The sequence below is a fragment of the Mus pahari genome, chromosome 14, assembly GCF_900095145.1.
Source record: "Mus pahari chromosome 14, PAHARI_EIJ_v1.1, whole genome shotgun sequence".
NCBI classification, from domain to species: domain Eukaryota; kingdom Metazoa; phylum Chordata; class Mammalia; order Rodentia; family Muridae; genus Mus; species Mus pahari.
In genome coordinates, this window is record NC_034603.1 from 81,978,921 (window position 1) to 82,003,978 (window position 25,058).

General features: G+C 53.1%; 2 protein-coding genes across 3 annotated transcripts in view; both read left to right on the forward strand.

The window, feature by feature from the left end:
- Positions 1-666, forward strand: part of Dnai2 (dynein axonemal intermediate chain 2) — a 34,093-nt gene extending 33,427 nt beyond the window's left edge. Inside the window, exon 12 of the mRNA XM_021212747.2 lies at positions 381-666. Coding sequence (XP_021068406.1) covers positions 381-530 — 150 coding nt within the window. The 3' untranslated portion in view covers positions 531-666. The remainder of the gene's footprint in view (positions 1-380) is intronic.
- Positions 667-8,583: 7,917 nt separating this feature from the next.
- Kif19 (kinesin family member 19) overlaps positions 8,584-25,058 on the forward strand; it is a 24,888-nt gene continuing 8,413 nt past the window's right edge. The window contains exons 1-8 of one of the 2 annotated variants that reach the window (XM_021212994.1): positions 8,584-8,747; positions 10,352-10,432; positions 21,051-21,161; positions 21,915-22,002; positions 22,286-22,422; positions 23,451-23,576; positions 23,940-24,134; positions 24,572-24,718. In XM_021212994.1, the coding sequence (XP_021068653.1) occupies positions 8,709-8,747; positions 10,352-10,432; positions 21,051-21,161; positions 21,915-22,002; positions 22,286-22,422; positions 23,451-23,576; positions 23,940-24,134; positions 24,572-24,718 (924 nt within the window). In that variant the 5' untranslated portion in view covers positions 8,584-8,708. The remainder of the gene's footprint in view (positions 8,748-10,351; positions 10,433-21,050; positions 21,162-21,914; positions 22,003-22,285; positions 22,423-23,450; positions 23,577-23,939; positions 24,135-24,571; positions 24,719-25,058) is intronic. The other variant, XM_029546112.1, reaches the window with a different exon arrangement.

Consider the following 25,058-nt stretch of genomic DNA (forward strand, 5'->3'; position numbering starts at 1 on the left):
AAGGAAGGAAGGAAGGAAGGGAGGGAGGGAGGGAGGGAAGAAGGCCACTACTCAGGATGAAGGTTGTCCTCTACATACTGTCTCCCCTTCACCCTTCTCTGTAAGCTGCGCCCCTCAAGCTGTCATGCAAGGTGCCCCAGATGGGGCAGGCTCAAGGTCACCCACTCTGAAAATGGCAGTAGATCCCCAACATCCTGCTGCTTTTCCCATCCCATGACTCTGAAAACATGCCCAGCCAGCTTGGAATGGATACCCTAGGCTCCCAGCAGCTCCCCACCCTTGGCCTTGGCTGGGGGATGGGGGACGGGGGGGGGGGGCAGAGGGTACTTCTGGGAAATAGGGAGGGCCTCCCCTCACCAGCATTTCCGGTTTTGCTTCAGAGGAAAAAATCAAGCATGGAGGTGGAAGGCAGTGAGGAGGTGGAGGAGTACATTGGCGAGGAGGAAGAAGCGGGTGGCATAATAGGTGTAAATGCAGTTGAAGACATGAGTGAAGAAGTGGTTGAAGAGCGAGAGAATGAACCCACCTAGGGCAGCCTCTGCCCACGGCACTGTCCCTTCGCGCTCGCGGCTTGGTCTTCCACTGGATACCGTCTCATCCGAAAAGCAAAAAGTTGAGTTTCCCTCTTCAATAATTATTGGTGGGGACAGATCAGGGACAAGTCACTGGGCCAAGCCCCGAATGCGCCCTTCTCTAGGGTGGGAAGGGGTAGGGCTTTTCTCTGGGCTAACTCTCCCCCTCCACCCCCACCCCCACCCCACACACACACCCCAGCCTCTGCAACTCTGAGGCGAACTCAGACTCAGGGCACTCAACACAACCTTAAGTCAGACTTTAGATGGGACCCTAGATTGTGCTAATCACGGGTTATCGGATGAGAAGTTACCAATGCCTTTTCCCAGAAGCTTCGGGAGTTCAGCTGAGCTTGCCTCTGCAGCACAGGGGCCTCCGGAGCGCCTGCACAGGGGCAAGCTCTCTCTCTCTCTCTCTCTCTCTCTCTCTCTCTCTCTCTCTCTCCCCTCCCCCCTCACTCACCTACTTGCAAATCAGAACAGAACTTTTGTCTCCATCTGTAAAACCTTCCCAAGCAACCCCTCCAGGGGGCATCTTGACATTGCGGTCACACGGTGGGGGCGGGGCGTCCCCAAGTGTGGAGAGTAGGTGGGTAGGATGAACCTCCCTGTACACTCGTGGCTTTTATTGCTATGCTTCTTGTAACATTAAATCAGTGATAACAACAATCAGTACTTGTCATGAGTGCCATGCTTAGGGCCTCTCATTGATCTTGTATCATCTTTGCAAAGTTCCTGGAATGTTTGTGTTTGAGAAGTCCTTCTCTGATTGATTGGGGGGGGGGGGGGGATGGAGGCTCTAGGAGAGTTACCTGGTTGCAGCTGGTGAGGCATGGGGCAGGGACAGGAGCTTCAGGCAGTTGAAGGTGGGCTGGGGACTGTGCAGAGTCCTTTTTGGGTAGGCACGGGGTTGGGCCCCAAAGCCGCGCCTCCATACAGTAGTAGGTAGGGTGGAGGGACCTCAGAGACAACTTTGTACACCTACAAGTCCTGGAGTATCATGGATTCTGTGGCTGTTAGCAGAGACTTAAAAGTGCCTGCCGGGAATGGTGGCATTTCAATCCCAGCATGGAGGAGGCAGAGGCAGGTGGATCTCTGTGTTTGAGGCCAACCTGGTCTACAGAGGCAGATCTAGGACAGTCAGGGCTACACAGAGAAACCCTGTCTTAAAAGGAGGAGGAGGAAGAGGAAGAGGAAGAGGAGGAGGAAAAGGAGGAGTAAGAAAAAGAGAAGTAGAATAGTAGCAGCAACAGGGGGCAGAGAGCTAGCTAGCTCAGTCCAGCTCTTGCCATGCAAGCATGAGGATCTCAGCTGATCCCCCAGAGCCCATGCACAAAAGCCTGGCGTGAGACCAAGGTACTTGTAATCCCAGCACTAGGAAGATGGAGACAGGCAGATCCCTGGGACTCGCTGCCTAGCCAGCCTAGATGGGTCAGTGAGCTCCAGGTTCAGTGAGAGACCCTCTTTCATCATACATGGATGCCATCCTAAGGAATGACACTGAAGTTGACCTCTGACCTCCACACACTCGAGTTTGGGTATTTTGTGGAAGAAAAGCACCGGCCGGCCGTTCCTTTCACCCAGAGCCAGTGAGGGGTCATGCGTGGCTGCGTTTGGCTGGACTTTGATGTTAGTCACTATAAGTCATGTTTATTGAGGGTTAAATCTTAGTGGGGATCCAAGAAGGGCCTCACTGTCTCCCATCTGCACATCACCAATGTGGCAGGCGACAGAGAACAAAAGGAGCTGCTGGGTTTCAGGAGAGCAGACGACCAGAGCTGGGTGTTGAGCTTAGCGTGGTTCAGGATCCTTAGGCATACATCACACTCTCTGCACACAAAGCTCCTGTGGGCTCAAGTGGGCTCAGCTGGGGCCCTGCTCCCTGCCTGCTGCTGCATCCAGGCAAGAGGCAAAGGGTACTGGAGGAAGCTGTCCTCGATGTAAGAGGACAGAAGGAGTCGCAGAGACCACCCGTGCCTGCCCTAAGGGACTCTCCTCTCAAAGGTGTGATTCTCTATGGGATGAATTTTGCCCCACTGGGACATCTAGCAACATCTGGGACATTGTGCATTAATGTCACTGCTAAGTGAATTATTCCCGGCATTTTCCGCAGAAAGGCCTGGGTGCTACATGGCTCAGCGTTCCAGGGTTCCTGAGATCCTAGGCCCCTACTACAAAAAGAATGGTCTTCTGTCCGAAATGTCAGTTTCGGTGCTGGTTTTGCGAGGCAGGCACGATGCTCTGCTTTGGGTCCCCAGTCCTGCAGAACCTGGGGACTGAGTGGCACACCAGCAAGTCTGACTCTCAGAAGAGTCAGGAGAATCAGCCGTTCATCCTCAGTTACATATCAAGTTCAAGGCTACCCTGGGCTATGTCAGATTCTCTCACACAAACAAGCAAAATGAGGTGGAGCCAGGGCACAGAAACCTAATTTGGAGAGCAAAATCAATCAGGTGGAGTGGTCTGGGGTTTGGGGGATGGGGGTGGTGGTAGTGGTGGTGCAGCTACTTGTTGACTTGGGCACTGACAAACCCCCATGAGGGTTCTACCCCTGTGAACTCAAGGCGGGAGAACATCCTCTTACTGTTCTGGGATGTTGTTTGTCTTTGGTTTGTGTTTGCAAAAGTGGGCCACCTACTGGAGCCTGAAAATCCTTCCCCGTGGGTACAGAGGGTGTCACTGGTATAGCATGGCATTCCAGAATGGACCGTGGGAGAGCCTGCAGACAGGGCTGGGCAAGGGGCTGCAGTGCTGTGTGCGTGGCGTCTCTGCTGCCAGCATTACCACAATGGCCCTCACTGGTCTCAGCCACCAGACACCTCTTGCCCCTTTCCCGCTGATGTGATGGTGAACCTTTGCTCTCACCTAGGAGACACACCTCTGAACGTATCCATGAGGGTGTTTCCAAGAAGGCTTAAGAGAGAAGGGCCACCACCTTGAATGTGTGTGGCACCATCCCAGAGTGCCTGCCTTCATCTCTATTTGTCGATTCCTGGTCCATCCAAACGTGAGCCAGCAGCTTGACACACCTGCTGATGCAGCCGCAAGCCATTGGTTTTGCCAACAGCCTAAAGGAACTGTACCCCCCTCCTCTTTCTCTCTTTTTTCTTTTTAAATGATGTATGTATTTGCTTTATTTATATGAGTACACTGTAGTTGTCTTCAGACACCGTAGAAGAGGGCATCAGATCCCATCACAGATGGTTGTGAGCCACCGTGTGGGTGCTGGGATTTGAACTCGGGACCTCTGGCAGAGCAGCCAGTGCTCTTAATCACTGAGCCATCTCTCCAGCCCCCATCCTCTTTTTCAAGATGTATTATTTTTATTTTATTGTTTTTATTTATGAGCATTGTTGCCTATGGTTACACATACCATGTGTATGCCTGGTGCCCACAGAGGTCAAAAGTGGGCCTGGAAATGCCAACACCAGGCTAGGAGTGAAACCGAAAATCACTACAAGCTGCGTGGAGTTGTATGTCCCCATCCTATGCCATTTAACCTATGATCCCATTTCTGCACCCTGTGGGTACCAGGACAAGCTGCCAATCATTTTGTCCATGAGGCCACTGGGTGCTGGAGCCTCAGAGCAAGGTGCTGAGGGATGCCCCTGTCACCCTTCAACCTTAACCAAATGAAGTAGTCCCTGGGCTTGATGGAATGGCCACAAGGCTGCCGTAGCAGATGACTGCTAATGAGCTCCCAGGGTGAGAGAGTCGTGCCCATCCAAGGTAAGAAGTAGGAAGTGTCCCAGAGTGCTGGAGTCTGTGGATGAGCCGAGAGACTGAGCTGAGAGCCAAAGACAACCGGGAGCTTCCAGGTGGGGCACAGATAAATCCAAGTCGGGTACTCATTGAGCAACTCTGCTCAGCTCTGAGCCAGCTCCCAGCCACGGAATGTCGGGAAAACAGATGTGGACCTATCCTCCCAGGGTATGAACTCATGGTGCTGGGAACAGGATAGTACACACAGATAGACAGTTGGGCAGAGCTGCATTTTGTTTTGCTTTGAGACAGGGTCTCATATAGCCCAGGCTGGCCTTGACCTCACTACATAGCTCAGGATGACCTTGAGCTCCTAGTCCTCCTGAGTACTAGAAATACAGGTGCATACCACTATGCGTGCTTATGCTGCACTTGGGATGGGAGCCAGGGCTTTGTGTATGCTCTATCAACTGAGCCACATTCCCAGCCTTGGGTGATACAGAAATAATATAGGACATTATAAGGATAACGGGAGAACATATCCTGGATCTCAGGAATATAGGAAAAAGCTGTCAGATGCTCTCCATGAAAGACTGATGACAGACTGAGCCCCTGAGAGGGAGTGTGAAGTAGCCAGGTGGTGTAGAGAATATTTCATTGCACATTTGCACACATGAACCTGTTCACCTGTGTACACATGTAATCGTACATCAGCAATGGTGACTTTTCCATCAGCGAAGACAGGCCTTGTAGAAGATGTCAATGAATTCAGAAAGACTGAGCCCGTGGGCTTATGGTGACTGGCCTTTGATACCCGTGGCTTCCCAGCATTCCCTAGTCGAGGACTCTCGTGAGAAACAGGAGGGGGCATTTTCATGAGCTTCATCTATATCCGCTGGAGGGGAAGACAGAGGGTAGTGATGGGTAAGATGAGTTTAGCATCACAATCAGCATAGGCACTCACCTCTGAGTCGGAAGATGTTTCTAGAAGGTTTAACAGAGCAAAGAGGAGACACCACAACCATAGGTGGCACCATTCCCAAGGGCTGAAGTCCAGGACCAAAAGTGAGCTAAGTTCCACATTTCTCTTACTTCCTTCCCCCCATCCCCTCCTCCCCTGTCCTCCTCCCTGTCCTCCTCCTCCTCCTGACCGTGGACATCGTAATTGCTGCCTCTTGTTCCTGCCGCTGTGTCTTGTTTACCATGTTGGATTGTACCCCCAAACTGTGAGGCAAAATAAACTCTTCCTCAAGTCTCTCTCATCAGGAATTTTGTCATAACAACCAAAAAAAAAATATATTAACTAATGCAACCCAAAGTCAAGCTGAAGAGAATGAGAGTAGACACAAACTCGAGGTGGATTTCCACGTCAATCACACTAGGACCTCTAGTTTTGAGGTTATTCATTTTGAGACTAGGTTTCCTTATATAAGCCAGGCTGGCTTCAAATTTACCACAATCCTCCTGCCTCGGCTCCCCAAGTGCTGAGATTACAGGTATATACACCTATACCTCCAAAAATGCTTTTTTTTTACCCATCAGTCAAGACAGGCTGTGAGGTTTATGTATGCAGATAAGTAACAGGGGCTGGAGAGATGACTCAGTGGGTAAGAGCACTGACTGCTCTTCCAAAGGTCCTGAGTTCAAATCCCAGCAACCACATGGTGGCTCACAACCATCTGTGATGGGATCTGATGCCCTCTTCTGGTGTGTCTGAAGTCAGCTACAGTGTACTTATGGACCGGAGCGAACAGAGATCCTAAAAATTCAATTCTCAACAACCACATGAAGGCTCACAACCATCTGTACAGCTACAGTGTATTCACATACATAAAATAAATAAATCTTTAAAACAACAACAACAAAATAAAAAAAGAAGAAAAATAACAGAGAAAAAAAGAGAACTAGACAAAGCTCAAGCCAATTGACCAGGGACATTCTTGACTAATATAAAGAGTAAATTTAAGGGTCTAAAACGCCACCAGGATGGAAAGTACTGGCATATATTTATAATTGTATCAGTTGGGGAGTTGAGACAGGAAGGCTGTGAGTTTGAGGCCAGCCTGGGTTAACAGTCTCGATCCTCATCTCAAAATAAAAACCAGGCAGGAAACCCTCTGGACTCATGGCCCCATCCTCTTTGCAGAATGGCCCATTTGCAAACTGGTCAGCCTCAGAGAGTCAGGCAGTACCTGGGAGCCCCTGCAGGAGACTTTGGTTTGCAGACTCGGCTTCGTTTATATATTTATCAAATCCAGGGCTGCCAGCTGCTTCCTGCTGCTGTTTATTAATAACTATGCCCAACACTAGCTCCTGGGGGAAGCCAGGGGAACCAGTCCCAAGGCACAGGCTGACACTGTGCTCTACCTCTGGGGACCTGCCAGGTGTCTGCGACAGCCCTAAGGGATGTGGTGCTTGCTTTTCCAGCTTCTTTCCTGGATTCCAACATGGAGTCTCCTTCACTGGTCTTTGAAGAGCTCTGGGCTCTCAGCTTCAGTGGGACAAACAATGCAAAGGACAGATCACTACATTCAGGAAGAGTGCCAACACCATCCAGGTTGACAGGCAGACAGGACAGGAAAACCAAGCTCTCAGATGCTAGGCAGGTTTAAGGCAGAGCTAGGACTAGAATCCTGTTTCGCCCAGGCCTCCTGAGACGAGGAAAATTTCCACTGGGCTCCCTGGGTGTAATTGTTGTTACTGTTACCAAGAATGGAAATTGCAACTGTTTTTCCATTGTTCCACCTGGCCACCTGGCCTCCTGTCCAGCCTTTTGACATTGCAAAGCGATCTCATCTGCAATTTGCAATGCGGAACTGTGTAATTCAGTTTTGTTTGTGTTTAATTTTCAAAAAACTCTCCCAACCCAGAAAAACCCAAACAAACAAAAAAAGCCAGGTGAAGGTTGCACAGGTCTTTAGTCCCAACCCTTGGGAGACAGAGTCGGGATCCTGTGAGTCAGAAGCAAGGCTGGTCTTTCAGAACAGCCAGGGCTACACAGAGGAAAACCTGTCTTGAAAAACAAAACAAAACAAAGCAAAATTTCAAGAAACTTGTCATAAAAGAGTTATTTTTTTTTAATAATGTGTATGTGTGTGTGTGTACGTGTGTGTGTGTACGTGTGTGTGTGCATGTGTATGTGTGAGAGAGCGTGTGCCTGCTCAGGCTAGGGGCATCAGTTCACTGGTGCTAGTGACTGGCAGTTGTGAGGTGCCTGACATCAATGTTGGGAACTGAACTCAGTCCTCAGCCAAAGTAGCCTGGGTGCTTACCTCTTGTGCTGTCTCCCCAAACTGTGCGCTTACCTCCTGAGCTGTCTCCCCAGCATCGTCCCCTTCATACTTTTAAAACTTTACATTTATATGTGTTATGCACATGTACTAGGGTGTCCATGTGGTGATCAGAGGGCATTTGGGTGTCAGGTCTGGCCTTTTACACATGTGGGTCTCAGGAACTGAACTTAGATAGTAAGCTTGCAAGCTCCCTGACAAGGACAAGCCATCTTACGGACCCTCAGATTATTTTAAGTAAGCTTATGATTTTGTGTCGAGCCACATCCATAGCTAACCTAGGCCAAATGCAATCCAAGGGGATAGGGGGACTCTCCTGGGTGGTGCTTCTCTGGCAGGCAGGCTAAATCCATGGATTCTGACCCCAGGCTTGGTTTGCTAGTTTGTCTACACCGAGGGAACTCTTCATAAGACACACTCTACTTAGCCAGGTGCTAACAGGGTGCAGGCCAGCTTTTCACCCACCCTCTCACTCCCTCGTCCTCTCTTCCTCTGGACAATGGATGTAGCTACCCACACCTAGGCACTGGCCTCCACCGCTGCGATGCCCGCATCGCTCCTGGAAACTTGAGGCTGCTAGGCGCGCCCTGGAGACGCCCAGTAACAGTTAAGCGAGCAGCGGAAGATCGTGGCCACAGGCAAGGTTGCTTCTGCCCAGCTAGTCGCGTGCCAGGCGGGTGTCGGGAGCGCAGAAGACACAGCCAGGAGCCGCGAGCCTGGGCACGGGTGTGTGCGAAGGGGCCACCAAACGGACGCCGCTAGGCCGGGAGGAGGTCGAGACGCTCAGACCGGTGGCCACTCGTACTGACAGAAAGCCTCGGGACAAGCAGCAATATCTGCAACAGTAGAGCAAGGGGGCCGGGGGGCGTCCTGGGTGGAGGCGTCCTGCTCACCCAAGTTCAGGGGGCAGAGCTCAGGAGGCGGAGCGAGCACAGGGGGCGGGGGAGCATAGGGGGCGGGGCGGAGCCGGCCGGGCCCTCCTGGCCCCGCCTCCTGGTCAGCGCTCGGGCGGCAGGCGCGTTGTTGGTTTCGGGTTGTCAGGCAGCAGCGGAGGCGGAAGAGCGATCCGAGGAGGTGACCATAGTGGAGGTGCGTCTCGGCCATGCCAGCTGTCGCGGCCTGAGGCTCTCTACCTACCGCAATCATGAAGGACAGCGGTGACTCAAAGGACCAGCAACTCATGGTGAGACCCCTTATCAAGCTCCTGCTTGGTTCCCCTCCACCAAACCTGAGACTTGACAGCCTCAAACATAGTGACCACTGAGAGCAAGAAATGGGAGTCTGGGACTGTGCAGAACAACTACCCAAGTTCTCGGTGGCCGGAAGGGATAGTGGCACTTCCTGAGGTTAGGAAGTTAGCACCCCATTTCCCCTGCCCAAGTTCAGCCTTCTTTGGGCCAAGACTCAGAGGTCAAGACCTAAGAGAGGTCTGAGCTATTGCCTGAGAAGGAAGCTGGGATTCTCTAGTGAACCAGAGGGCTTAAACCCAGCCAGGTCTTGCTTTCAAGGGAGTGGGAGCCACAGATAGAAAGACGAAAAGCCCCCGAAACAGGGGGAGCCAGCACCCAGTCTGGAGAGCAGTTAGTTATGGGCTGTGCCTTGGGCTCTGTCCAAATCAGGACTCCAGATACTTCAGAGAAATGCTAGAAGCCACCTGGATAGTCCCAGGGTCTACTGGCCTGGGAAGAATAGCCGTATGGGAAGGAGTAAGAAAGAGTAGGTAGAGACCAAAGATAGATTCTTGACTATCAGTGGTAGAAGCTGGAGCCACAAAAAGAAGCCTTGGTGCTACTCAAGTTGTAGGATAGGTGGAGACCTCTCCTCTCTCTTATGCAGCCCTCTTCCCTAGCCTTAACCTATGATCTGTGGGAATGGTCCTTCAGCCCCAGCAGGCAGAGCATCGCTACCGCAATGCCGAGAACCTGTTTCTGCCAAGGGAAGCTTGGACTCAGCCCTAGGAGCCAGTTCCAGACTCGGTGGCACCCTCTCTGGCAGTGAGAATGGCCTCTTTGAAAGAGTTTGCTCCAAGAATATTCATTGTCATTGGGGCAGGGACAAAGGCCCTCCTTTCACCAAGGAGGCGTATCCAGGAAAGAGGCTGATAAAGGCAATCGGACAGGCTGTGTGGATGAAAGGAACTGAGGGTCCTTGAGGTCCACTCAGTATCCAGCAGGCACCTCCTTTTGCTCAGCAGAAGAAATTCTCCCCAATCCCTGACTCTGGTTTTATTCTGGGGGGAGACACAGATCTATCTCTCAGTGGCCAGGAAATAGAGAACAGAGAAACCCTTGGTAACACTTCCTGGGAGTGTTAGGATGCAGCCATAAGTTGCTGGAAGGAAGGACAAGGGGAAGATCCTCATTCTATCCTCACTTTGACACCATTCTGTCTACAGTCCACCCTTCCCAGCAGTCCCTCACTCTCAGATGCAGACAGGTGGCTCTGGTCCCCAAGGCTCCAGATTTCAGCCCAAGGGAGTGGCAAGCGTTTAATTTGGGCATGTGACTGATGCAGCCTGTGTAGACAGTTCTCCCCCTTGGGGCTCCCCCTGAGGTATACAGACTTTTGAAAAGAGACACTCAGACTCATCCAGACACCCTGTGGACCAGCTGCCCTCTGGCTCAGGCAATACCCTAGACCCACAATGTTCTTCAGGACCAAGGAGATGGGGATGGTTGGATGCTGGAGAACACAACCCTGTTGGGAAAGGAATTCAAAGACCTTGTCATCCCTCCCTCCATGGCTACATATGGTCCTCTTAACCCAGGGCTCTGGTCTTCCTCCCAGGTGGCACTTAGGGTCCGGCCCATCAGCGTGGCTGAGCTGGAGGAGGGAGCTACCCTCATCGCTCACAAGGTGGACGAGCAGGTACTTGGGGCTGCAGCCAGGAGCTGCAGGGTGGAGGCTGGCTCACCTTGCTCTGCACACACACCTGGCTGGACGTGGAGAACTGTGTGTCTCACCACGACAGCCTCTGGGTGGGCTCTCCACAGCATCGCCAAGAGACTTCCTTCTCCTGGGAAGACTTCCTAGTGCAGACCTGGAAAAGCTAGGAGCTTTTGGAGCCCGGGTGGGCCCAGACCATAAGATACATTGTGGTCCACATGTTGTCAGCATCCCCATATGATAGCCAGCACAGAGCACACATGTATCTGGTCTAGCGGAAAGCTGCCTCTAGAGCAAGCAAGTTTGGCAGAACTCACTGTCTATTCTCTTGGTCTTCACGTCAGCATGGTAAGAGAGGGCATCTGAGACAATAATTATTCATAATGAACCTAGAGCATGCTGTGCTAAAAATTGGAAAAAAAAAACCACTCCAATATGAAAAGCCACACTCTCCCTCTGTTGCTGGTGTTTACTGTGGGGAGAGAAGACAAGGTATTGATCAAAGAATTAAAAACAGATATAAGAATGTGCAGCCCAGAAGGGATGGAAAAACAGAGTCTGTTATTCAGAGAGTGAGTAAGGATCTGGGGCCTAGGCTCCATTAGGAGATGGTGACAGAGATATCTCAGTGGCTAAAACATTTGTCTCAGGGGCATGAGGCCTGGGGTGTGGATCTCCGGAACCCCCATAATGCAATAAAATGTTTGTGGGAGTATTGGCCTACCTGTAACTCCAGCCTTGGAAGGCAGAGACTGGGAACTCCAGGGCTGAGCTAGCTGATAAGAATAGTCATATCCATGAGCTCTGGGTTTGATTGGTGGTGGGACAATGATCAGAAAGGTTGCAGGGCAACTCAGGATGATTTTTAGCATCAACGTTAGGGTTCCACATGTACACATACAAATGCAAACAAACATACAAAAACACAAGAAAAAAGGGGGGGGGGGAGATGAGAGAGAGTGGTGAACCTAGATACGGTTAGCACACGTCTGTAATCTAGTACCGGTGAGGCTGCGGCTGGAGGATCAGGAATCCCATGCTGTCCTGGGCTGCAAATTGAGATCCCGTCTTAACTGGCACTGGGGTGGATTATAAAGATAAGCTCTTGCCAGGTGGTGGTGGTGCACTGGACTCTGGAAGCAGAGGCAGGCAGATCTTTGCGTCTAAGACCAGCCTGGCCTGTGGAGTGAGATCCAGGATAGCCAGGGCTATATGGAGAAACCCTGTCAATGATGGTGATGGTGATGACGGTGATGAGAGATGTTTAGCAGGGTACCCAAGAGGGGGAATTGCAACCAGAAGGACTTGCTGTGTGCAAAGCCCTTGAGATGGGGCCACAGCGCAACTCTACCACTAAGAAAAAGCCAGCGTGGCTCAAGGAGAGAGGGAAGAGGTGTGAGGTGTTGTGATACCGGTAGGACCCAAACCAAACTCTTTGTCAACGTGGCCACAATGCTGGCTTGGGGGGTTGCTTGGGTAGGTAATTCAAGACCGAGGTACCAGAGTGGTCCTGGGCACATTGATGGGGACGGGAGCACACTGGTGTGACAGCCTGACGGTGCCCCTCCCAGTGCTTCAGAGCTGCGTGGCTGGCAACTCTGAGCATTGGGGGGGGGGGAGGGGGCTCGCTGGCTGTGCTGCGGGATGGGATCTGGGGTCAGGAAGCATGGAGCAGAAGCTACAGAGCGTAGGAAGGCTGTGAACAGACGCTGCCCCTGGGCCAGGTCCTTTAGGCTGGTCTCAGGAAACCCCAAATGATTTACTTCCTTTTGCCCCTTTCCTCAAAGTCCTTGGGGAAAGTGGAGCTGCCTGGAAGAACCCCATATCGTGGGCAGGGTCAGAGAATGTATGGAGACAGCTTGGAGCCTTGTCTTTAAGTGGGGGAGCACAGCCCACTGTCCTCTTTTTTCAATGGTTTGTAAGTTTTGATGTTGTTCGTTTGAGGCAGGGTCTCATATAACCCAGACTGGCCTTGAACTTACTATGTAGCCAGAGATGGCCTGATCTCCATGCCTTTCCCTCCCAAGTGCTAAAACTGTAGGTGTGCACCATTACTCTGGGTGATGAAATGCTGGAGATTCAACCCAAGGTGTCGTGCATGCTAGGCAAACACTCTACAACGAAACTACATCCTTACACACCAGTCCCTCCCCCTCTTAGCTTTTATTTTTATTCTATAGTGGACCTAGCAAACACACACACACACACACACAGACACACACACACATCTTGGTGCATGTTTGGGGGGAGTTGATTCTCTTGTGGTTGAGGAGCTCTGGGATCAGCTGACCCATCTTTCTAGCCCCACAAGAAAATTTCTTTGGAAAGTCTTTGCTTGTGCCTGCCCAGTGCCTTGTGCACAGGAAGAGCTCTGAAGATGTCAGTTCTAGTCGGTAGAGGAGGAGGTTCCCCAGAGCTGCTGTTAGCTGCTGAGAGGGGTCGGCTAGAAGAGTCAAAGCCCTTGGGAGAAGAAACCTCCTTCTAGACAAGGCCACTCCCTATTTCTGCTTCCAAGGATATCAGGTTCGCAGTTCGGGACAATGGCAGCTCTCTCAGCTGCTCCTGGCTCCGGGCCACCTTGGGGGTTGATCAATATGAAGTGAAGGGAACAGCCCTTGTTCAGGACCCACGCCTGTCGGACACTGGCTCCCTCTGTCTATGAGGGCAAACAGAGTGTCTCCTAGCCTGGCTCTGGCCTACCCCAGCGAGCTACACCTCCCACCAGGCCAGAACTGGGCCAGCCCAACAGGCAGCTCCTTTGTCAGCAGAGACTCTGGGAGCGCCCTCTAAGCATTATGAGCACAGGGCTCTTCACACAGCGCCCCTGCACGCTGCCCTCAGCTCCCCAGTGGCTTCAAAACTGGGCTTGTACAGAAGAGCCTAGCCTAGCCCCTCTCGCTGCTGCCTGGGAGTGGCAACCACAAAGGCCTAGATGACAGCCCAAGTGAGCTGTCCCTTGGCACACAGACCATGGCAACTAGGTGTTTAGGATGCAGGAACCCAAGAACCAACATGGCAGAGAGACTTCCTTGTTTCCTGTTCCAATCAACCTCCTGGCCCTGGCCCTCTCCCAGAACCTGGCTGTTCATCTCTTCCTCTCCAGGGATGCCTGGCCCAGACGAAGGCTCAGGGTTTTGGCTTGGTCAGGCCAGTTGTCTCACTGTTCTCTTCTCTGAGGTCATAGGGCATGATGGCTGGGCCGTGGGGCAAGCTAGCCCAGATGGCATATGGCAGTGGTATATGGCTAGGCCCATGTGGCCAGCACAATGCCTTGCCCCTTCTGAAGAAGAGGTCAGTAGGGTGGTTACTTGCTTTCCATTGTTCCCTGGGGCTAGGGCTGTCATGGCCTCTGTGTCCTGGCCCCTCTGAGGGACTCACTAAGCCAACTCACTAGGGCCTTGGGTGGTAGGTCCTGCCTCTTGCTTTCTGTCTCTCCTCAGAGTTGAATGGGTTCCTCTGCAGGTATCCTATCAAGGTAAGGCAATCCAAGGCTATCAGTGTGGCCTGGAACCCTTCCCAGGAGCTCAGCCAGCCCATTGGTCACTGGTAGATAGTAGGTACGGCTACAGCTCACCTGTCAGTGGGTGCTAAGTGGAGAGAGAGGGCGGGCACTCAGTTACTCACTGACTTCAGTCACTCTGTGAGGTGTCCCAAGCCTGCCTTAGGACTGAGCGTCATCCTTCTGGGGACATCTGGAGCCTGGCAGCCTATAGCAATGAGGTTTAGCAGGAGAGGACATACCAACGGACAGAGTTCCTAAGCATCGAGAGGCCAATGTGAGTCCAGGGCTACAGCTAAGTTGCTAGACTGCTTTCCTAGCTCACACTAAGCCCTAGATTTAATCCTCATCACCACAGAAACTAGACATGGTGGCACAGGCCTGTACTCCTGACACTTAAGAGGCAGAGGCAGGAGGATCAGAAGTTCATGGTCATCCTTGACTACATAGCAAGTGTGAGCCCAGCCTGGGCTACATGATGAGACCCTGTCTCGTTAAATTAAAATGGGGGAGGGAGGGAGGGAGGGAGAGGGAGAGGGAGGGAGAGAGAGAGAGCAGGGCAATGTATGTCTAGATTCTGGGAATGTTGAAGTGGGTCTTGGATTTGTCAAGGGGCTAGCTCTGATGGCTTCCAGGGACCTAGAATCACAGAGCTCTCGTTCATATGAGGACCATGATCTTCATGCCTGTCAGAAGAGTCTCCATCAGAGGGTCTGTACACAATTTGGGTACATGGCACCCATCCAGAGGAAGGGGGCATGGGAGTTTCCTCTGTCAAAGGCTGCCCTGTAAGGTGGCCTCTGGCCCCAGGACTAAGCAGGCCTCTGCCTGCTGCCCCACTGACTCTTTACACCTGAGCTCTCTCCATCCCCCTGTGGCTGCTTCCCAGTGATAGAGGTGCCTGGGGGTGTGTGTGTGTGGTAGGATCTCCTGCCTTAACAGCAGCTGGGGTGTGATGGATCTTGAAGCCAGACCCTTCAAAAGAGCCAAGAAACGAGACGGGTTGCCTGGAAAGTATCCCGGGTAGGGGTGGGGCTCAGGACAAACAGTGGCCTTCTCCTCCCACCTACCCCTCCCAAAGGCTCCGCCCAGCCTCCCAGGCTGTGTTTATCTGCAGGATTTAAACCAAGCAGTTATACGTATAATCCCATAATTAGCACTTGTCCAACTGCCTGTCTATGGGGCCCAGTGGAGGTCTCTCAAAGAGGCCCGCAGGAGGGCCAGGACAAGTGAGGGGAGGAAGTTCAAGGCAGGGAGGTGACAAGTGGCAGAATGGCTACAAGGGTGGCCCAGCGGCCCAGCCCTGGCATGCCCTGGCTGGGTGCCTCAAGGCTGCTAATGACTACCTGGGCCTCTGTCTCCTGCCAGAGGACTGAAGAGTAAGCAAGCACCTGTTTCGCATGCCCCGAGAGCTATGGAGAGGATCCTAGATGGGGCAAGGCCGCCGTTGTGAAAGAAAACGCGGTATAAAGTAACAGATGCCAAAGGTGCAGCTGGAGTTACCCTGCTTGCTGCCTAGGGCACAGTAGCATGTGAGGCCCTCTGGGCCAGCCATATAGAAGCCCGTAGGCCCCATTGTTCCCCAAATGCTGAGCATAGTGGGATATGACCAGGGGATAGCCTGATCTTAACTATATCCCCCCCCACAACCACCAAGCTGCTTTCCATCTCTCTATCTCATTGGTACGCCCACGTGATTGGATCCTACTCTCTCTGTGGTCCTTCATGTCTGGCTTCATTTCCTTAGTATACTGTTTTCAAGGGTCATGAATATTATAGCTTGTATCAGAATGTCACTATTTTTCATGACCTAGAAATATTTTAGAATATAGACGTATCACGGGCATTCTAATTATTTCTGATTTTTTTTTCCTCTTGTGCACAATGCTACAAGTATCCAGGGATCTCTACACTTAGCCGATGGCAGGGTACAAGGAGAGAGTACTTCTTCATGCAGATGTGTGGGCTCACCTCTCCAGAGATTTTTGTGTGATTCTGCATGGCGCCTGGGGAATCTGTGATTTGCAAGCAGCATTCCTTGGGGGGCCTTGTGATAAAGGACTCAGCAGACTCCCTGAGAGACACCACATTAGACAACCGCTAAGTCATGCCTTCCACCACCTCAGGGTCCCTAGAGTCTCGTAGTCAGATGAGGTCCTAACTGGGACATTGGCCAGATGGAACTGTGACCACAGCAGCTGGCTGGGCTTTGGTGAGCTTTTTATGAGACCAGTGGTATCAACAACTCTCTCTCTCTCTCTCTCTCTCTCTCTCTCTCTCTCTCTCTCTCTNTCTCTCTCTCTCTCTCTCTCTCTCTCTCTCTCCCTCCCTCTTGCTTCATGTGTCTATAGATCGAAATATGACCAGTAACAGATGTTCTTATTAACCAACAGAACCCTAGACCCAGCCTTTCAGGTTAGCCACTCGGAATCCATGTTTCGTTCTGCTTCTGCCTATGGGTATAAAGTGACCGAGCCTGGCTCTCTGGGCTAAGGATGAGTCAGCGTGGCTTTTTGAGTCATGGCTTCTTCCTGTGCATCCTCCTTTACCTCCTACTGGGCCAGACTCATGCCTCTCCCAAAGTGATGCCTTAGCTCCATTGTCTCTGAGCCCCATACAAGATTCTCCATCTTTGGGGATCTTCATGACCAGGCTTTGAAGCCAGAGGAGGAGAGCACTGGGCTCTGGGTTTTATCCCCCGGGCCATTTGGCAGTGTCAAAGCTGAGGGAAGACTGTTCCCAGCATCCAGTGGGTAGGGTTCAGGGATTCTGCTGGATATACATATACGGCAGTCACCGTAAAGAATGATCAGTGATAAGACACTGGGTTAGGCGCCATCACTACCAGAAGGCCAGAGGAACCCCACTAAAGCTGCAGGGTTGAACAAGGCACAGCTCAGCAGGAGAAATGCCAGTATGCTCTGTGCAAATATTCCTCACTCAGGAGATATCAAGAGAGAGCCTGGTCCCTACTGGGACACCTCTCAGGGGCTAGACAGTCTCTCCCCAGGGTAAGGACCCAGTTCCCTGCAGTAGTTCAAGGTTCTGAGTGACTCTAGAATTCCTGATCACATTTGCACTGACCTGAGAACCAGGCCAGAGGGAAGACCAGGAGGGGAGATCCAGAGCTGCTGGGTCCTCTGCTGAGTTAGGCCCAAGGGCTTTAGGGTGGCTGAGCCTGGAGCGAGCTATGTGGATGTGTAGAGAAGTGTCATTCAAGTTCAGATTAAGAAGATTGGTGAGCTGCCTGCCCTCTGCTCTTACCGTCTTCCTCCTGTGTCTTCCGTGAAGTTTCCCCGGCCATGGCTGTGCCTGTGTTACAGCTCCTTTGGGTCAAGGCCACACCCACTTCTCTGAGGTAGGACATGAGTTTACAATCTGTAAGGAAGTTCACGTGGCTGTGCAGCCGCAATGGCAGTTTATTGTCTCATAGTCTGATGGGCTCATAGCTGGCACTGTCCTCCGTGCCACACCACCTTCCACACATGCAGAGCTGTGGTTCTGTTGTTTGTCTCAGCCAGGGTCGCCCTGCCTAGAGCAGGCTGGCTTCGAACTTGCTGTGATCCTCCTGACTCTGCCTGCTCAACCTTGAAGATGCCGCACCAACGTCATCTCTTCTTCCAGGTTGCCTCTCTGTCCTGGCAGGGCTGGACTTGGGGAATCTCTCCTCTAAACACCAGCTCTCTCCTGGTTATGAGTCTGAGTGTGTCAGAAAGTAGGACACCAGGCTTCGTCTTTCTATTTCTCGAAGGCCATTCCATGTTTGGGGCACACCGTAAGTGCTTCACAGATGAATTGCCCTGGCCTGAGCACCCCGAGCCAGTCTCCATGACAGCCCAGGCTCCCTTCCCAATCCTTTCTGGCTCAGCTATGGTTCACCTGGTCGAGGGGCACAAGGGCTCCCTTGTGTACTGACAGTCAGAAACAACACTGATATTCTGGGGTCCTGACAGATGGATCCCAGACAAAGCCCTCATTAAGTGGGATGGTGGCAGGTGGGATGACAGTCCTCTGATGCGGGAGCACTTGGTCATCAAAGAAACTGGGTATCCAGGTGGACTTGGCAGTGCCTGAAAGACATATAAAGGCCGTCTGTTAGAGTAGATGACAATGCAATGCTGTTCGCCCCCCTCACCAAAGCCCCGTGAGGCTCCTGGTCCACAGGAACCCCAGTACTCAAAATGAGAGTTGTTCTAGCTGGCCCCGCTCCTGGTGCAGCCCTCGGGAACCCATGCCAGGGCCCTCAGAGCCAGGTTTCATCTTCATCTAGGTCTGAAATCTGAGCAGGCTCAGGCTGCTGAGAGCCTGGGATAAGGATCAAACCCTACGGAAGGCTTGGAGGGCTTTAGGGCTGATGCTCTGGGGAGGGGCCAGTGACTAAGGACAGGTGACCTAGGGAGCAGTGCAAGCCCAGTCATCCTGCACTGAGGTCACCATGGCTGCTAACCTTTGGGGTGGGGCAGGGTTGGTGGCCTTTCCCTGCACAGGACCACCGCTCAGCACCCAGCCTGTCTGTGGCCCTTCTCTCTAGCTGAAGCCCCATCTGATTGACAAAAACGTCTGTCTCCCGAGGAGTCACCCACCCCTGGAGAATCACCAAGGGGGTCCCGCTGCTCTCTGGGGTTAGGTGGCTGCAGGAAGCCTGGATGCAGGCCTGCTCCAAGTATTCGGGGGAAGGGAAGGTGTTGACCCTAGGACAGACAGGAGATGTGGAGAGGAATCTGCCTGGAATTCCAAGACCCTGGTCCTCCTAAATCTTCATGCCTGAGTAGGGGACTCAAAGGAACCCACTGAGGACCTCCTAAGCTCCTGAGTTCAGCTGAGCATGTAAGCTGTTGTCCTGCTGCCTCACCTTCACGGCCCATCTCTGCTGCCTTCGATGGCTCTCCATGCCTGGCCTATTATTCACAAGACCTTTGGGACAGTCAAAAGTCCTGGCTCTCCTCTGATCCCTGGGAGGGGTGAAGTTGGGGTACACCTACTGTCTTTGCTTTCTTTTAACAGCCAATCCCCTTCCTCCTTGGTTCTCTGTGAGGACTCAGTTTACCCATGTATACTGCATCATATTCCCTAAGGCCAAATGAACACATAGGGCTAATGTGAACAGTGGTGGGTGGGGGGCTTGAGGTGGGGCTACTCAGACCATGAAAACGGCTAAAGCACTCCACAAGCCCCTGAGGCAACAGAGGGAGCAGGGAATATAGGGGAGGGTTCCGAGGGTGAGCAGGGACCTGCCTGAGAGCCAAGTGGTCACAATCCCTAACTCTGGATCTACCATTTCCAAGCAACTACATTGCTAGGCTCTGACCAGCCTGTCTGAGAGAAATAATGAGAAATCCATGTTGAAGTTCTCAGTAAAGATCTGGTATTGGCTGGGTGCGTTGGTGCATGCCTGTAGCCCCAGCGTGTAGGAGGCCAAGGGGGGAGGATTGTCCTAAGCTCGAAGCTAGCGGGGCTACAGAGCAAAACTTTGTCTTGAAAGAAAACGGAACAAAGAAACAGTGCTTGTTAGTGTGCCCCAAGATCGACCGTTAGTGTGCCCCAGGAGTGAGTGGCAGCATGCACTGGGAGGGAAGGTCCCCCCTGCCCTCCTTCTCCTTCCCCTCCCTAGTAGAGGATCTAAGGCCACCATCTGGCCCCTGGGAGCAGCCCCACCTCATTAGGTAAGGATCATGGGATGGCTTATTTCCCCTGGCTGTCTGGCAGAGCCTGGTGTCTAGGGAACTGTGCCTCCAGGGGACACCTACATCGTGCAAGGGAGTCGCTGATGTTGCCTCTCTGCCTGCCTTCTGTCTGTTTTGGTTTTGCCATGCTTCATTCGATAGCAGAGTCTTAGGTGAGGACAGCTAGTGAAGTCCCTTCCCCTGCCTCCACACACACTCTCCCTCTTCATGGCTCTTTGAAAGAGGATCACTTGAGACTCACCATGTGTCACACACTGTCCTGTGGGCTCTTCATAGCCCTGGGGGAGATGACAGCACCATTTCCTCCATTGGGGAGGAGGAGACTGAGGCTCAGGCAGGTCCCCATGGAAGGATGAGGCCACTCCACTAATGAGAGGCAGGACTAGGATTCAAAGCACATCCCTGTGTCTCTTGGTCCTCTCTGAAACTCAGCCTCTCCCTCCCCCCACCCCCACCCCAGGAGTAGCTGCGTGTTTTCTGATGTTTCCCATCTTCCATCCTACCCTAGACCAGGAACCCAGCAGGAACCCAGCCACTTGCTCTGTGTTCCTGCTCAGAGCCCTTGGCAAAGCTCAACACATGGGGACCTGGGCAGAATGGAGTGGGCTCAGCGAGTATTCTTAAAACGGGAGGGACCCAGCCAGACCATTTCACACCTTAATGTATGTGCGTGCACAGAGTAGAGCTGACCTCACCGTGCAGGGGCAGAATGCCAGTTTAGGGTCCTGCAGGCTCTCTAATCCCAGGTCTTGGCTAGAGATGCAGTTATTTTAAGTTCATGTAGGAGGGACCCAAGCCCACCTGCTTTCTTCACTCTAGTCACCCAACTGTCAGCAGCTCACGGTCTGCCTTGTTCTTCAGTGGACTAGAGGCTGGGCGTGGAGGGCCAGGCAGGGTCTTGAGAGCCACGGGGCTGCAGAGATGCAGTTAAGAGCCTTCTGGTTTGGAATCAGGGTCCTGGGTTCTGAGTTCTGTCCCTCCACAGGCTAGGGTTTAGCTTGAGATTCTTCATCTGTCGGGTGGAAGCGCACACTTCCCCGTTACTGAAACGGGACGAATTGAGGCTGTGGTGGAGATGGAGGTGGAGTGGGCAATACATATCTCATCACAAATGACGTGTTATGACAACTAGCAATGTTGCAGTCCCTCCTCCAGGAAAGGCAGCATGGGGGTGGGACTGTGCTTAGGGGAAGAGGCCTTGGATCTGGGGTTCACTGTAGATGTTACCCCACCACTACCACACACACAGTGTTCTCTGCTGCCTTGGGATGGCGCCGTCTCCAAGGGGTGGCCATTCATCATCGTCAGAGAGGTTTTATCTCCCAAGCACCCAGACCTGAAACCCAGAGAGCAGATAGGTCTGCAGGCTGTAGGAACTCCAGGTGACGGTGGTCTCCCCTCTCGGGGACATTTGCAGATGGTGGTTCTCATGGACCCGATGGAGGACCCTGACGACATTCTGCGGGCACACCGGTCCCGGGAGAAGTCATACCTCTTTGACGTGGCCTTTGACTTCACTGCCACCCAGGTGAGGGGAAAACGTGGTCTGGAAACACAGGGAAAAAAAAAAACAAAAAACAAAAACAAAAACAAAACAAACCTCTCTACACTTTGCCCTGCAAGGACGGTTCTCAGGGGTTCCTGCTCGCCTTTTCTACAGCACTTGCTCCAACACCCACTTCCTGGAGCTTTGCCCATTTGTGAACAGTTGACCCACAATGCCTCTCCCATCTGTACTTCTGCACAGCCTGGCGTCACGTGACTGCTTGCCTGTACACCTGAGGGGCCGCACGGCGGGCCTTTCCGCAGAAACACACTTGGTTAGTTACCACTCAAATCTCGCTTTGCATAGAACGAGCAGGCACACGAGACACCCCCACAGCTGGCCTACCTACACGGGCCGGGAGACAGAAGAACCGTGAAGCCCATCTGGTGTGGGGAGGGCAGGCGGTGGGCAGACACAAGAAAACCTGACACTCTCTTAGGGATCCCATCTTGCCCGTCTTCTGGATGCTCAGATGTGTCCCGAAGCTGACTGCACCCTTGGGGCAGGGGTGTGGTGGGGGAGCCAGCTGTAGAGGAGGCTTCTCAGGTGTCCTGAGCCCTCTTTGCAGGCTGGTGTCCTCCCTGAGGGGTGTAAGCAGAAACTACCTTCCTCGTTTTCCACACCCTCTTATCTCTGGCTTAGGGTTCCAGGGACAAACACTCCATCTGTTCTCTGCGAGAACCCGCCTGTAGGCACTGGTGTCTGACCTCTAGGTCCCTTCCTCCTTCCCTGCAGGAGATGGTGTATCAGGCCACCACCAAGAGCCTCATTGAGGGCGTCATCTCAGGGTACAATGCCACTGTGTTTGCCTATGGCCCTACAGGTGAGGGGGAAGCCCAGACGTAGGCAAGAACTGCAGCCCCCTCCTTGTCTCCCTGGGAAACCAAGCCCTTCATCAGAGAACCAGCCTGGCCCGGGGTTGGTCAAGGATAGAGGGAATGATCCAAATCTTGCCTCACCCAGGTCCCTTGTCCCCCAAAGACCCCATTCCTCAGCCATCTGGGAGGGAACAGCCTCATGGACAACTCAGGGTTGCCAGACCACTTTCCCAGTAAGGCTTCTTACCCCTGGCCTTGCCCTGCTCACCGCCAGTCTGTCCTGTCCAGGCTGTGGGAAGACCTACACCATGCTGGGCACTGACCACGAGCCAGGCATCTATGTTCGGACCCTCAATGACCTGTTCCGAGCCATCGAGGAGACCAGCAATGACATGGAATATGAGGTGTCCATGTCCTACCTGGAGGCAAGTCCCCACTGGGCTTGGGTAGGAGGCACAGAAAATAGGGCAGTCCACCTCCCTAGAGCCAGTCGCTGGCCGTTCCTGGGCTGCTCAGCATGGCTGTCCCACAACCCACACATATAGCATTGGCCCCACTTGATAGAAAATGAGACTTGAGAGCCAGGCATGGTGGTGCATGACTTTAATCCCAGAACTCAGAGGAGCAGAGAACTCTTGAACTAGATCTCGGAGTTCAAGGCCAGCCTGGTCTACAAAATGAGTTCCAGGACAGCCAGGGCTACGCAGAGAAACCCTGTGTCAAAAAATTAATTTTGTTTTTAAAACACGGAGAACTTAGGCCACTGTGTTCTTAGCACACTGTGATAACAGACTTGGGAGCCTGTGGCTCTAATGTGGTGCTGCACGTCACAGTAGCCTGGGCGGCGAGCAGTTTGGGTAGCATCCTTTGAAAGCACCTCCCTTTTGAGCCTATCCCTTAAGCAAACATCTTCCCATTCTGGACTTCATGGGTTGACAGGTCAGGGGCTTATCTAAGACAGCTGGCCAGCCTCCATCTGGCTCCTCTGGGAGCTGATTATCTCCAGGGTGATGCCTCAGAAAGAGGAGCGAGGGCTCTAGCCAGCTGGGCTTGTTTTAAACCCGTCTGGGGGATGGAGTGGAAGCAGGGGGTGGGGCAGGGAACGGAACACAACCTAAGAGAAGTAGCCTGAAGGTTGCCTAGCAACAATCTGAGCTCCCTCTTCGGGCCAAGGCTCCTGCATAGGTCAGGTCCCTGTGTCCAGCCCAGGACTGGCCTCTCTGTGGAGGGAGCCCCAGATGGTTCTGAAACCTCCTGCCACATTGTCTTTGAAACCTCTACCATTGTGTAAAGGCAGTGCTTCCCCGAGTTAGGACTTCCCTCGTGGGGCCTGGGGTCCAGCAAACAGAAGCACACGGTCCTTCCTTTCTTAGGGAGAAGGGGGCCACTCAACGGCTCTAGGCCTGGACCTCTTATCTCTCTTCTTCCTCCTCCTTTCGCACTGTCCCATCAGATCTACAATGAGATGATCCGGGACCTACTGAACCCGGCCCTGGGGTACCTGGAGCTGAGGGAAGACTCCAAGGGGGTGATTCAGGTGGCGGGGATTACCGAAGTATCCACCATCAACGCGAAGGAGGCGAGTCTCCAGCAAATGGCGCGGGACCGTGGACAGGACAATCGCTCCGAGGGGAGCAGGCAAAAGGGACCAAGGCCAGGGTGACACGGGGACAGAGGTCACATCTCCCATCATGCCTTAACATGCTTATCCTCATACAGAGCCGGGCCTTAGAGCCTCTCCGTTCACAGAGACACCTGCTTGCAGAGAACCGCCCAGACCTCTTAGCCCACCCTGGGAAGCTAATAGGCGGGGTCTCTCCCATCACCAAGCCCCGGCTTCTCTCTGCAGGGTCCTCACCCGATAGGCGGGGTCTCTCCCATCACCAAGCCCTGGCTTCTCTCTGCAGGGTCCTCACCTGTCATTTCCCTCTCCCCGTCCCAGATCATGCAGCTGCTGATGAAGGGGAACCGGCAGAGGACGCAAGAGCCCACGGCTGCCAACCAGACATCCTCCCGCTCCCACGCCGTGCTCCAGGTGGCTGTGCGCCAGCGCAGCCGGGTCAAGAACATCCTCCAGGAGGTGCGGCAGGGCCGCCTGTTCATGATTGACCTGGCTGGCTCCGAGCGTGCCTCCCAGGTAAGGAAGGCCTGCTCAGAGGGCACAGTGGAGGGATGGCTTCCCAGAGGGAAGCAATGGGGTGGGGGGTGGGGAGCGGGTGTGCAGAGGTGATGGCTCTCCGGTTAAGGCCAGCTTTCAGAGGAGGGAGCTCAGGGAGAGGCTGATGAGACAGGGCGGTTGGAAAGGGAAGATGTCTTGAGGATGTGTATGTGGGACTGGGAGTGGGGTGATAAGTGAAGTCCCCAGAGAGAAGGGTGAGCAATGGGCCTGACATCTTGAAGGGACGAGAGGTTGGGGAGAGGGTACAGCAGAGCCTCCTTCTGTACCTCCACCTCCAGGGACCTCAGAAGAGAGGCCATGCTCTAGAACCAGGATCACTGGGGTGTTTGTTGTTGGGCGGCTGAATGAAGCTTCAGTAGGTTACCCTACTGGCCTATCCTATGCTATCTCCCCAGACACAGAACCGGGGGCAGCGCATGAAGGAAGGAGCCCACATCAACCGCTCTCTGCTGGCCCTGGGCAACTGCATCAACGCGCTGAGTGACAAGGGCAGTAATAAGTACATCAACTATCGGGACAGCAAGCTCACCCGGCTCCTGAAGGTACCCGAGCAAGCTAGGCCTGACAGGCCACGCTCAGACAAAGCTCAGTTATCCCCACTTGGATTTCAGATGAATCACCAAGTTCATTCTGTATCGGTGTGCCTCGTGCAATATTTCACACAACCTTAAGCCATACTGAAATTTGGTTGCAAGCAGACGTTCACTGTGTTTCTGGCGACTCTAACCAAAGCACGGGTAGAGAAAAATGAACATGGGCTGTGTCAGGACCTCCTTCAAGAGCTGTGAGCCAGTAAAAGAGAACCAAGAGCTGGGCATGGTGGCGCATGCCTTTAATCCCAGCACTCGGGAGGCAGAGGCAGGCGGATTTCTGAGTTCGAGG